The sequence below is a fragment of the Stegastes partitus genome, unplaced genomic scaffold (genome assembly GCF_000690725.1).
Source record: "Stegastes partitus isolate 25-593 unplaced genomic scaffold, Stegastes_partitus-1.0.2 Scaffold1240, whole genome shotgun sequence".
NCBI lineage: Eukaryota > Metazoa > Chordata > Actinopteri > Pomacentridae > Stegastes > Stegastes partitus.
The window spans coordinates 23669-37798 of record NW_007578971.1 but is presented as its reverse complement, the minus strand read 5'-3'; the positions used below and the strand labels follow the sequence as shown (position 1 = coordinate 37798).

Sequence of the window (14130 nt, the reverse complement as noted above, 5' to 3'; positions counted from 1 at the left end):
TTTTGATGTTTTTCCAACCTGCTGGGGAGTTTTTGGGGCTCAGGGTGTTAATAAATGTGTAACTAAGCACTATAAAACAGAAGAGCAAGCAGTTATTTATGATTGAGAGGTCTTACTGAGTATTTAAAATGTTTTTTACTTAGTTTTTTTTGTTTTGAGTTACTTGTTCTGTAGCAAATATATTGGAAGGAAAACTCTGTATGGTCAGCTGGTGCTTATCAGCAGTATCCAGCTTTTTATCCATTAGCCAAACTGAGTACTGCGTGTCATTACAGAGTAGCTCGCTTCAGGACGGTCAAATTACACACCAAAGTTTAAGGCAACATTTCACTGCTTATATAGTGAATATAACTGAAGTAACATCTCCTCTCTATGTGTTTCTCTCACAGGTTTTACCAGCAGTAGCAAAACTGATCCTGGTGCATTTTCACTGGCAGGTCTCACAAATACTGGACAGGTTGGTCACTCCTGCCTCTTCCTCCCCATTCCTGTCTCTTCCCTTGTCATGTTTGCAGTCTTTCTTTTTCATAACCTCCTCTCTGCCTCTATAATCCACCCCCCTTCCTGTATTTATTCTCATTATTCTGTGCTACTTCTCTCCTGGCTTTCCTCCTCCTTGCTGTTTTTACCTTATTATCTCCTTGTGTCTGATACCTTCCTGAAACCTTTTGATCTTTTTCATTCGTTCTCTGATTCTTTCTCTCGTTTTCTTTCATTTTTTTGGCACTGCGGTTTACCCTGTAGAATAACAAATACAGAATTTCTTGAGGCCCATACCCATACTGTCTTTTGAGAGTGCCTGATAAATTTTTAATGCTCTTCAACATCCCTTAAACCCTCTCAAAAACGACATTTATTTTTTGAAATGTAAGCTGTCCCCACTCTGTGATGGACAAACTGTTTTCATTTATCAGCTGACATTCAGTATACGATGATCTGAGACATCTGCTAGAAGCGTACACTGTCTTGTTTATCAATCAGGCTCTATCTCACACTTCCATCTTCTTCAGTTCCTCATCTGACTCCTGGTTCTGTCCATGTTTCCCACAGATATAAGTCCAACTCGTCTCTGCTTTTGTCGGACGCTCTGGTCCAGCCCAGCAGCACCTGCAGATCAGTCACTGTGAGTTTGAGTCTGTATCTGTTAGCTACTTATTCCTGCTGTTCTTATACTTGCAGCAAAGTTAACTTTAAGGTTGTCATGCAGCAGGTAAAGCAGTAGCACCGACGTGGCTCTTGATTAGTGGATTGATTAGTGATTTATTGAGGTGATCTTTTCAACGCATCAAATCACGACATGAGTCATTTCAAGGCACTAAACATAGAAAGGTGATTATTATAAAGACAGACTCAACAATTCCCCCTGAGCATCACTTGGTGAATGTAGCGAGAAACAAACCTGCTTTTGACAGTACAACCCTCCAACAGAATGAGACTCAGGGTGTGCAGCCATCTGCCTGCACCGATTGGGGTTAGAAGAGAGCGGAGAGGAAAGATGTGTGACTAAGGGATGGTTCAGGGTCACCGGAGCCAGTCCTAATTATAAGCTTTATCAAAAAGAAAAGTTTGAAGCTTAATCTTCTGCCTCCTGAACCCAAACTGAGAGCTGATTCCACTGGAGAGGAGCCTGATAGCTGAAGGCTCTGCCTCCCATTCTACTTCTGGAAACTCCAGGGAGCAAAAGCAAGCCTGCACTCTGAGTTTGAAAAGCTCTGTTGGGACGATGTGGTACTCTGAGGTCTTTAAGGTACAATGGAGTTTCTTTTAACCTTGTTAGCATGTCCACGTGGTCTTTTTTTTTTATCTGCGAGAAGACACATCATAGTGGAAATGAGTAGTCGGCACCAAGGCTGAGAACTGCAGTGTGCCGATGAGTCCTAAAAATACAGATTTCTGAGGTTTCATACATAACAAATCTAAGGAACCAATCCTGTCAGCTTGCAGGGTTGGACTTCCTGTATCATTATTAGGCTTCAGAATTAGTTTTTGGTGCAAACACGTATGACTTATTTACTCCAATACGACTCGTTGCTGTGTAGTGTAGGCTAGTTTATCAACAGCAAATGAGGAGGCGACTGAGTAGATCCATACGTTCTAGAGAAGCAACAATACACAGTTAAATCGAGGTCATTTTAAGGCAGGAAGGAATATTTTTCTTTTAAATTACTGCCACACAAAGATACGTTTTTAGGGGTTTAATCAATGATTTTAACTCTAATGTCCTTGTATGTGAGGGAAGAGATTTTAAATTTGATTCTGGATTTCACAGGAAGCCAGTGTTTAGAAGTAAACATCCTTTGGTACATCCGGTTGGTATTTGTGCTGTAGTTTGACGAGGCAGTTGAGGGCAATGATAACTGTTAAATTTGGCTTTTTCTTTTTAGCCAACTTTCCAGTGTGGCTAACATGTCTAAATGCACATGTAGCATCAAAGTAACTTTAGTTAATGTTACTGCAAGCTACTAAAAAAATCAGACAAGTAAGTCAATCACCAACACCAGTGATGAGTGATCAGCTGAACTCCTGCAGAAACTATAAAATGCACCCTTAAATGCTGCTCGTGGGTATCTCTGCATGGATTTGTCCTTTTATAGGCAGCTGATGTATGTACAATGTGTGAACACTCTGTTGCACAATAATTCCCTTCTGTTGATATTGTCAAAATGTTTTGATTTTCAACCGCAATAATAGCGAAAAGCACATTTAAGTTCAGCATTATGTCATGTAATTTCATTATTTGTCCTGACGTTTTAGATTTTCGCTGTAGTATCGTATCAAAGTCGTAGTTTTGGTTTGGTGATGACTCTAGCATGGACTACTTCTTCAGCATCACCCTGAGAGGAGTCCTGGTTAGAGCTTCTCGAAGTAGATGATTTGCTGCAATTCTGAGTTTCTGAAGAGTTTTATAGTCGTTTTATAGTTCAAATTAAGGAGTAAATTTTTCGGCTTCATGCACACTTTGCTTTTATATACCGATATTATCAGATAATAAAGGAGAATCACTTGACGCACTGGCTTGTGGAGTGATAATCATGTTTGTTTGGCAAAATACTTCAGATAAGTTGACCTCTTTTGTCAAACAATCAGTAGCTAGCTGATTATTCTTTTGCTAGGTGACATTTGTTAATCTCCCTACATACCAGTTAAATACCAGTGCTACAGATTTCCTTTCACTTTCGTCTGACTGTATTGTGACATCTTATGTGCAACAAGCATGTCATGGCTACTGTTTGTGTGTTAATGTGTCGTGTTTGTATACTTCAGGCCCCTCAGTCCCTCCAGTGTGGTGTCTGTCTACAAGTTGTACGGAGAGACTCCCTGCTGGCGCTGCCCTGCCAGCACTCCTTCTGCAAAGCATGCTGGGAGCAGCACTGCACCGTACTGGTCAAAGACGGCCTGGGAGTGGGTGAGTACAGCGTGTTTGCGTGCCCCTCTATAGGCGCAGCGAGTGAGTCAGGCTTTGTTTAATCAGTGCACCCAAAGGTCTGTTCTTATATCTGTATGTCTGCACTTTGTGTATTTATGCGCTGATGGTGTGTGTGTGTGGGTATTTGTGTGTTTAACCTCGTCGGGTTTCTGTCATAGTTTCAGCCTCGAATCGTTTCTGAGACTTTATTTTCACCTCTGCTTTCCTGCCAGACCAGCAGAGATTTGCAGAGGGGTAATTCATTTGAGCTACATCAGCACCTACTGAAGCCGTTTTTACTGACGGAAACGACGCCGATCCTGGATGTCTGTACACAGGACTCATAATTGTTTACCTGTTTCTGCATGTGTGAAAAATCCAAGAACGTCTCGGGACTTTAAAGATGAAGGAGGTGTAATATGAGGTTTTGATGACTCCCATCTGGAGTAAAGTTTACCTGGGCGGGCGTGCTTCTGCGGCAGCATCACGATCATCGGTGTGCGTTCGTGAAAGAGTGTGCTTGTGTCAGCAGGATAGCAGATGGGTGTGTGGGTGTGTATATGGATCGCTTCTAAGTTTTAGTGCAGTATACTGTATGCGTGTGGTAAAGTGCTTACAGTTTACCAGACTCGCTGTCCTTTTAGTTGTGAGTGTGTGGGAGCACAAGTGCCTTTGTAGCGGGGCGTGTGAGCATGTTTGCATGCACAGGCAGTTGCGTGTCCCTGTGCTACTTTTTAAAACTGTGTCTCTGATAAATTCAGTCCACATAACCGAGTCCTTCTGAGTCTGATAAGCGTCTCACTGTCAGCTGCACCAAGGACGGGTTTCTGATGACAGATGACCCCAATCCAGTTTCTAGGCCACTCTGGTGCAAGAAACCAGCCCGCTCAAACCAAACACAGCTGCAGGGAAACGTTCAGTCACATATGAAGTTTAATTTAAATGATGGGGGCAGTTTATTTGCGCATAAGTCTCTGCTTGGTTGCTCCTCTCACTTTTCAGATTGGTGAGTTCTTCATGATAAATTTGTGTTTGTGTGTTCAGGAATCTCGTGTATGGCTCAGGACTGTTCCCTGCAGATGCCAGAAGACTTTGTCCTGCCGCTGCTGCCAGGAGAGGAGCTGAAGGACAAATACAGACGCTACCTCTTCAGAGACTATGTCGAGGTGTGTGACGGACTCTGTGTGCCGAGTGTGTTTGCTCGGATGCTGCGTCAGGGTCTGCAATGTTTAGCAAACGAGACATCGGGAACCTGTGGCGAGGCAGTGAGAGAGAGAGTTAGCACTTGTGTGTTTTTTGGCGAATCCTTGATTTATCTTATAAAATTGTGATTTGATTTCTAATGCAAGTTCTTTTTAAGTCGAGCATCAGTTTTACTGTGTCCTAGATTTTAAACACTACAAGATAGACAAACAGAAGCGTGACTGTCACACAAGGAGGGCGGCATAAATTAATAAAACCACTGATATGACAGTTTAAATGCTGACTCAGATTACATAAACCCTAAATTGCAGCTTTTGCGATTTGCTAATTGCATTATGATTTGATTAGAAGTCAATGAATCATTTAACTCTACTATACACGGCATAAAATCTGGAACATCCCTTATTCTCTGATCATGTCTGTCTCACCAGCTGGTCATCTATCTAAACCTATTTAGGCATATTCCATATTTCATTTATGTTTCCCTAAAGAATCATTCATTCAAGTGACAAAGAAATATGTTTTAAGTTGTAATTACCAGATCCTGTGCTGTATCTGAGATTTGTGCCTACAATGGAGGTGAATGTAAACGATGACTGCGGCGCTCACAACAGTGGAAAATGTACATTTAAAAGATTTAACACCCCTTCCCATAAATAGTTGCACTCTAAGGCTGGACAGTCCACAGAATACAATATCAAGTTTTATTCCAAAACATTTTCCAGCAGAAGGTTCATTTTTGTGTCACATATGTTCCTTAACCGCCGTCTGTCTCGGCTTTTTTCGCAGAGTCACTTCCAGTTGCAGTTGTGTCCGGGTGCCGACTGTCCCATTGTCATCAAGGTGCAGGAGCCTCGGGCACGCAGGGTGCAGTGTAGCCGCTGCAGCGAAGTCTTCTGGTAGGATGCACACATACAACGAAACGGATGCTTGTACAAACATTAATGAGGCGGTTTCATCTTAAAATTCTACTCAGGAGTTCACAAAAACTGCAGGATTAATTAGTGTTGCTGTTGTTTGCTAACTGCTATAATGGTCAGATTTATTTATATTTTTTTCTGCCTGCCTACTGGCTGTTAAACAGGGTTGCATTTAATATTACTGACCACAAACTATCCAGTTAAGATCAACTTTCACTCTGGAACAAAATGCTAGTAAGAAGAAAATGAAGACACTGATTTTTCTTTTTTTTTTTTTTAATTGATTCAACTTTGGATTTCCAGTTTTTGTGAAGATCTTTCTGTCTCCAGGCTTCAAGCAAAACTATACAAAAGATTCTCTCATAGACTCACAGCTGGCAGAGTTTTGGAATTAATCAAATGCTTTCTTAACACAGAGATCTTTCAAGAAAAAAGAAAATCATTTATAGTAGCCCCTGTTTGACCTGTGTTGTTCAACAGAATGTTCAGTTCAGAAACTTATGTACTGAGTTCAACCGCAACTGTCTTTTTAGTATTTAAATAGTAGTTGTGTAAACTTCTGTTTCTTGCCTATTTGCACCTTTAGTTTATAAACCTGTTTTATCTGTTGACAGATTATTTAGCATGTAAGTATATGATAAGCCTTTTTTGTTCACGTCTAAATGTTAACGTCTGTATTTGGTTTCTCTCCCTCAGTTTTAAATGCCGTCAGATGTATCACGCACCCACAGACTGCGCAACAATTCGAAAATGGCTGACCAAATGTGCAGACGACTCAGAGACTGCAAACTACATCAGCGCACACACTAAAGATGTATGACATCAACACACATCCTATAAATACACATGCATGCTCACAGAAAACCACACAGTTTGAAAATATAATTTGTAAAACACAAATATCAGGTTTTTTTTTAGCAATGCTGTCCTGAAACGTGAAGGTTAAGAGTTGTTCATTTCTCTTCTAGTGTCCTAAGTGCAATATCTGCATTGAGAAGAACGGAGGGTGCAATCACATGGTGAGTCAGAGCTGAAAATCACACTTTCCCAGAACACAGGAAATGCTAAAAATATATTCAGATTCTGAGAGCTGAGGTCCTCAACTTTAATAGCTCAACACTCAAGAGCACAGACATGTTACCTGTTGTTTCCTTTTATTTTTAAGTCTGCGAGCTGTATGTGAGAGACTCCAGTTGTATGAACACCTTCGGTTGTTCCTTCAAAGTGAAACTATGGCGTATGTGGTTGTTCATCAGATTTCTGGTTCACTAGTTTGACTTCCTTTTGTGTTTTTGTTTGTTTCAGCAATGCTCCAAGTGCAAACACGGTAAGTTTCACACCTCCTGCCTGGTCCGGTGCAGCTTTCTGTGAGGCACTTTGCATCCATCTAGTGGCGTTATGCAACATGCAGAACACAGTCATATGTGCAGCATTAGAACAACTGAACTTTTTTAATTTGGTGCTTGGTTAGAGTCAGTACAGTCGTGACTCGATAATCCGACCCTTAACAATCCTAAACTTTGCTATCTGACAGGTTTTTAGGAAAAACGAATGGAACTCATTAAAAACAGCCTTAACATACCGACAGCCTTGGATTCTGACTCCGACATGACATTTTATGTCACCAATCAGGATAACGGCGTATTATCTGACTGAACAATCCCACAGATTGGCTACGTTCACACTGCAGGACTTAATGCTACATTTGGATTTTTTTGTAAAACACGATTTTTTTGAGTTCCTTCACATTTCCAGTTAAATGTGACTTGTATGTGATCTGCTGTGTGAACTTCATACGACCCAAAAGTGTCCCGCATGCGCAGAAGAGGACACAACGACGTCACATGCAGCGAGCGTGCTCAGTGTTTATGGAAGTAAACACAGATGGTAACAGTGGAGCGTATCTGCCACTCCCAGAAGTGTGTTAATACACTAGTTATTATAACAACTATAAACAATGAATATTAGCAACAAATGAGCCTTCAAGCATCAAGCCCTCCTTGTATCTTGACCTCCGTCTTGACATTCCGACAGCCTTGATATCCGACATAAAAGAAGGTTTTACATTTAGTGTCGGATTATCGAGTCACGACTGTATTTAACGTCCTTTTTGCACCTTTTGGCTAACGTTGACAGTGAACACATTTATAGGAGCATGTAGGTAAATCGATGATCTAAGTTGGCTCCACGTGCCGCCAGCTTCTTCTTGACTAATTAGATTTTGTCAGAATAAAAATGTAGTTCACTCACTGTTGTTAGTAACCTGGAGAAATAAATAAATATAACACCAGCATCATTCATTTGAGGCTGCTGTAGACTGGACTGTGAGACTGAACTTGTAAACACACGTCACTTTCTGAGCACACCGTGTAAATCATGTATGTACCAGAGAGCCCGTAAATATGTGTTGTTTTGTGTCTTCTGACAGACTTCTGCTGGATGTGTCTTGGAGACTGGAAGACTCATGGCAGTGAATACTACGAGTGCAGCCGCTACAAAGAGAACCCCGACATAGTCAACCAGAGCCAGCAGGCTCAGGCCCGAGAGGCCCTCAAGAAATACCTCTTCTACTTTGAGAGGGTGAGTTTTTTCTTTTTCTGTTTAGCAATAAGACTCAGTAAAACACTGATTAAAATAGTGGGTTCAAAAAAACAAATTTACACAGTCACTTGATTGAGAAATCTGTGGGGCTTCGATGTGTCTCTGCTTTAGATGCTGTAAACGTCCACATCACGCCACAAATTATTATATGTTTCAGACTAGATAAAGACTAGTGTGTAAATGATTATATCCTGCTCACCTAAATTGAAGGTTTGTTGGACATTGACGGGGTAAAAGTTCTTAAAATAATCTGAATTGGGGTTTTTCCTCCCCTGTTTTCCCTCCAGTGGGAGAATCACAACAAGTCTCTGCAGTTGGAGGCTCAGACGTACCAGAGGATCCAGGAGAAGATCCAGGAGAGAGTAATGAACAATCTGGGAACCTGGATCGACTGGCAGTACCTGCATAACGCTGCAAAGCTACTGGCCAAGGTAGTGTGTTGATCATGACTTATTTAGTAGAGAGCTGAATGGCAAAAGAAAATGGACACGTGTGGTACATTACACAGTTTATTTTGGAAATTTTGCACATAAGAGAACCATAAAGTCTTATATTATTATATATATACTACTGTGTTATAATATGTAAATGTCACTGTTGTTGAACCGTGTGAACCATAAAACCCGCTGGTGGATTTTGAAGGCATGTTATCTTTAAAAAATCACCAAAATTATAACATTTATTTTAACAGGAAACTGTAAAAGCAGAAAGAATTGTTTGATTTTCTGACGGTGTTTGAACTACTCATCTGTGATGTACCACTCTGTCAAAACACTTAACCAAAACTAAGCTTATATCTTTAAAATAATTTTATTCTACATGTCTCATGTAAAAAATTGGCAAAAATGAACTATTTGCTTTAACTAGATTCTGTATAAAATAAAAACTCTGTGCTACGTGGTGCAACTGTGAAGCCAGTTGTGACGCAGCTGAATTCAAGGTTTCAAAACTGAAGCTTTGTCCTGTAATTCACCTGTAAATCATGACTCAGATACCAGCATCCTACTTCTAATAATGATCATGTCACTAAATTGCCAGTGCATCTCTCTTAGTGAAGACTCAGTCTGATTTTTAGTCAGAGTTTACTAACTTTCCACAGTCAATACATCATCATGAGTGTGTTTTGTCTTCTTTTATTCCCTCAGTGTCGCTACACACTGCAGTATACCTACCCTTACGCCTATTACATGGAGTCCGGCCCACGCAAGAAGCTGGTGAGAAACAAACTTCTCTCCTTCCCTGTTTTTTTTTTTTTTTATGTTTTCCAGCAGAACTCGCAGTATGAGAACTTATATTAACTATATCACCTGTAGTCTTGGTTTCTTCTCACCCTCCTTCCCTCTCTTTCAACCTATTTTGAATCCTTTCATAATAATTAGACTTTAAATGATCGTTTCTCAGTGAAAGCAGGGAGCGATTCCTTTGGCCTTACATTTCTGTGTTTGTTTTTTATCTGTCCTCTGCAGTTTGAGTACCAGCAGGCCCAGCTGGAGGCAGAGATAGAAAACCTGTCGTGGAAGGTGGAGCGAGCCGACAGCTATGAGAGAGGAGTGGTGGGAGGCGAGGGGGAGCTCAGCGCCAGTGACAGAGGGGTGAGAGAGCACGCCGAACTATGTTAGGATCAAGAAGTACATCAGGTCTATAAGGGGAGGGAAGACGAGCCAGTGTTGTGTGGGTAGAGGACTGACTGATGATGTGGAATACAACCACAGGGGAACATATTATATTTAATGGGATGTACACTAATTAGTGAGGAGAGCACACTGACCACTAACATGCACGTGCTCCTGGCAGACTATTTTCTAGTTCTGTTTACACACATTCTACCTTTAAGGACCATCGAGCAAGGCCATACACTAAAAACATCTGAGTAAAGAACACATCTGACTGTACTGCACAGCTTCCACATGTAAATATTGTCTGGTATGTTTTCTAGTGCACTAGAACGTGTCCTTGTACGCATTTACCTGACTGGTTTTGAAGCAAGTGCATCTGTCTTGTAGGATGATCAGGACTGTGTGGTCAAAGTAAAAATAACTTAGCTGAGTGTATATGGAAGCTTTATTTTAGTTTTCATTTGGGTTATATTTTCTTTTGAAGTGCCTTTTAAGGTTGATGTAGTTTCTCTGTTTAACCCTCTGAACCCCAAATCCCGCCAGCAGGTTTAGAAGGCATGTTGTCTTTAAGGAATAACCAAAATCGCACCATTTACCATAATTTTCAGACTATTGAGCGCAACTGAATATAAGCAGCACCCACTAACTTTAAAAAGAAAAAAAAATTGTACACATATAAGCCGCTCTTGTCTATAAGCTGCAGGTGTCCACGTTGCAGCATGAGATGTTTACACAGAAAGATTTTTTTAACTTTTAATTAAATACGTACCGGTAACAAACACAAATACGTAAATGCTTTTTTCCGAACAGTACCTGTTACATGGCTGGTTAAAATAAACACAGCAGCCTAATATCCCGAATATTTGGGGGTGCCGCGTGGTCGTGGCGGGTGAGTAGTTAGGGTAGACGTAGTAGTTTTGATATCCCAATTCCAGCACAGCGAACGAATAGTCGGCTTTTCGGCTATTTGAGTCCAGCCCTACAGCCTACCAAGAGAAGTCATTGATCGCTATCTTCATCTTCCTCCTGTGCACTAAAACCACTAAAGTTGTCTTCTTCAGTGTCGGAATTGAACAGCCTCAGAACTATTGTCATACACTTCCTCAGTCTCTCTTTCGTTGTCGCCGTCAACGTCACTTTTGAAGCAAATTCGTAAAAATCCATAAATTAGCCGCATCATTGTTTAAGTCACAGTGTTCAAAGCGTGTGAAAAAAGTAGAGGCTCATAGTCCGAAAATTACGGTGCTAGAGCTAGAAAACTGTAAAGACAGAAAGAATCAAGAGATTTTCAACTTGCCAACAATTTTAACAATATTCATCATTCATTAAAGTATTAATCTGTGATGCACAGCTTCATTGGAAAACTTGAAATAAATTGTGATATTTTACCAAAATCACTTTATTTTACGTCTCATTTAAATAAACTGCTTGCATGAACCAGATTCTGTACAAAACAAAACATTCTGTGTCTCGCTGTGCAACCATGAAGCCATCAGAGAATCAGCTACAACTAACAATGACATGACAACAGTGGTGGGACATCTCAGATGAACTGCAGGCTGTGCAGAGCAGAAACCAGCAAATTATCAGTTCAGCTTTTTGCTTTTTATGCTTCATGACATTACATCTGCATTCTGCTGCACTAAACAAAAGCTCTCTGTAGTTGTAGCCATGGTTGTGCTGCTGCCATAGAGGTGCAGGACTTTATTATGTAGTGGAAAATGAGCCCACGGAGAGTTAATGTTGAGGTAAACTTGGGGGTCAGAGGGTTAAAAAGGCTTCAGATTTCCCTTAACTGTATGCACACTGTAGTTGCAGCAAACATAGTTCAAGCAGGAGTAAATGTGTGTTTGATTTGAGCCGATCTTCTGCGGCAGACTGATGCTTGTTTTGTGCTGTAGTGAGTTTGTAATACGACATGTGGGATCGACTCACAATGAAATGTTTGTGGTAATGAAAGAACCCAGTGTAATATTGTGGCTCGCTGGTTTGTCTTAATAGCTTTTTGTTACAGTTCTTTGTAGGTGTTGGATGTTTAATGAGATTTACTGACAATTAGAACAAAGTACAAATTATATTTAGTAATAATTGTGTTTTTTTTTTTTTTTTTGCAGGATCTGGAGAATCAGATGCACATTGCTGAGCAGAGGCGACGCACGCTGCTGAAGGACTTCCACGACACCTGAAGCTCCATCGCGACTGCAAAGCACCAGCATCTCCCTCCTTACTTCCTTCCTTTTCTTCCTTGCCTCCTACCTTCGCTTCCTTCCATGACCATCCCTTCGGTGCAGTCATGCCGACCTCTCTCCGTTTTCGCTTTCTCTACACTCGCTCGTTTGCTTTCCTTCTTTCTCGTCTTCGCCTCCTCTCACTCCCATAACGCTGCAGGGTCACAGAATGGCACGATTGTATCACCCCTTCCTCGTCTTCACCTCATTTACACGTTTTGGCTTCAGAGCGTCACATTCGCAGCCGTTACACTTGCTTCAGCTTTTCACATCTGATGACGTGGGTCCAAGTTTGAGCGTTCAGACGGATACTAGCGTCTAAAAGCAGCATGTCGAGGAGTGGAGGAGATGGAGCTGGTGTTTTTTTTTTCCAAAGTTGTTCCTCTGATGATGCGAAAAAGAAACCTGAAGAGGTAAAACTGCCAAGGATGGAGAAGTTTGTTTCTTTAAGCAGATGAGGAAAATGTAGGATTATGTTTTCCTCTTTAAAGAGCTGATTTAGAGTCTGTATTTGGTGGGTTTATTTCAACCATATTGACTTTGCAGGCGGCTGTAGGTACTGGATTTGTCCAAACACAAAGTAGAAATTCCTCTGTTAGCAAATAGAAATTAAAGAAAAAAAAAGATAAGATGTTCATCGGGAAGAAGCTGTTTGTTTCTGTCAGCTAGTGGACGGTGATACTTGTAGATATTTATCACCGCCACTTCTGTGGTTATGTTTTTAGTAAACCTAATTATCCATCACAGCAACTTGATCGTGAACTATTCTCAATGGATATGGAGACAGCTCAACGTAAATTTATTTAGTTTCTGTTTTGTTTATATAAATTCTGCCATTGAACTGGTGTGTTAGCTGTGAAACGCGGTGACCTCATATTCCCACGTGCTCTTCAAAATGCTCAGAAAAAAAAGCAGAACAGAATATTTTCCTACATATGATGCATGTACACAAGAACGTGTGTCTTCTTTAGATTTCGTTGCCAGCGCTTCACAGCAACGCACACCTTCCTCCTTTGTTTGGTTTTGTGCCAAACCTGGAGGCGCCTCTACCTCCGGCAAATAGTCACGATGGTCCAAGTTAAACTACCGAATCAGTGGCGTCTCCTCACACACTCTGATATTGTTGCTCGATTGTGTTTGTCTTACGTAAAAAAAGACTTGCACCTCCACTGCTCAGATGATAGAAGTTGTCTTGAATGAGCAAGTGTAATGTCCGCCATCGTTCACACACACACACACACACACACTACAGCACCTCCCACCAACACTTACATGGCACGCACACGCCGACACACTCATGCTCAAACACTCCGCTGCAGAAAGCAAACTCTTAATTTGTCTCCGTTCTCCTCCCCGTCATCTCGTGCTCTCTTTCTTCTTTCTTTACCTTCATCTTTGCCCTTCACTTCATTTTTTTTGCCCTTTGTTTTCTTCTTCTTTTTTTTTTTCCTCCTTCCCGCTCACATTGTTCACTTTTCTTCTGGAAAATGGCTGTTGATAGATAGATCGTTTAAAAAAAAAAAATGGGAAAAAAAGAAAAAAATACCAAAAAAAAAAATTGCTGTAATTTTCAACGGTTGTACATTAATACAGAAATAGAGTTACTGAGAGAGTTTTTAAAACCGGACCCTGTCTCTTGTGTGGTAATTACACATACATGCACATACACAGCAGATCTACAAAGAATTTCAGTTTAAAACAAATCAAATATATTAATTATAACACGTTTTAAAGCACCATGAGTGAATACATGTCATCAGACAGGCAGCAAAAAAAGGATAAAACTTCTTAAATCAATGAATACAACAAAATTAAATAGTATAAAATACTAAAACAGGGAAAAACTTGTAACACCAATTTCTAAAATAGAAATAAATATGAAATATTAAGAGCAGCCAAAAACCATAAAAAACAAGTCTGTCTTGAGGTTTTTCTTTGAAATATCAACAGACGAACATTTGATTTAAAAGACTGTTTTAAAGGTTTGAAGCTGCTACTGTGAAAACAGTAACAGCAGTTCTGAGGATTTAAGAGGCCTTAAGGGACAGAAAATATCAGAAATGTACCCAAATGCAAACCCAATGCTTAGGAAATGGATGGAACTCGAGTGAAAGCAACACATTTCCAAAACTGTAGTCGGTTGTTTGTATTAAAAA

General features: G+C 40.6%; 1 protein-coding gene across 1 annotated transcript in view; it reads left to right on the top strand.

The window, feature by feature from the left end:
- The window catches only part of arih2 (ariadne homolog 2 (Drosophila)), a 21918-nt gene extending 8317 nt beyond the window's left edge, over nucleotides 1-13601 (top strand). The window contains exons 3-15 of the mRNA XM_008297708.1: nucleotides 390-457; nucleotides 1051-1123; nucleotides 3265-3406; nucleotides 4451-4572; nucleotides 5399-5508; nucleotides 6226-6343; nucleotides 6498-6548; nucleotides 6835-6856; nucleotides 7958-8109; nucleotides 8418-8561; nucleotides 9276-9344; nucleotides 9597-9722; nucleotides 11861-13601. Coding sequence (XP_008295930.1) covers nucleotides 390-457; nucleotides 1051-1123; nucleotides 3265-3406; nucleotides 4451-4572; nucleotides 5399-5508; nucleotides 6226-6343; nucleotides 6498-6548; nucleotides 6835-6856; nucleotides 7958-8109; nucleotides 8418-8561; nucleotides 9276-9344; nucleotides 9597-9722; nucleotides 11861-11932 — 1269 coding nt within the window. The 3' untranslated portion in view covers nucleotides 11933-13601. The remainder of the gene's footprint in view (nucleotides 1-389; nucleotides 458-1050; nucleotides 1124-3264; nucleotides 3407-4450; nucleotides 4573-5398; nucleotides 5509-6225; nucleotides 6344-6497; nucleotides 6549-6834; nucleotides 6857-7957; nucleotides 8110-8417; nucleotides 8562-9275; nucleotides 9345-9596; nucleotides 9723-11860) is intronic.
- The last annotated feature ends 529 nt before the right edge of the window (nucleotides 13602-14130 follow it).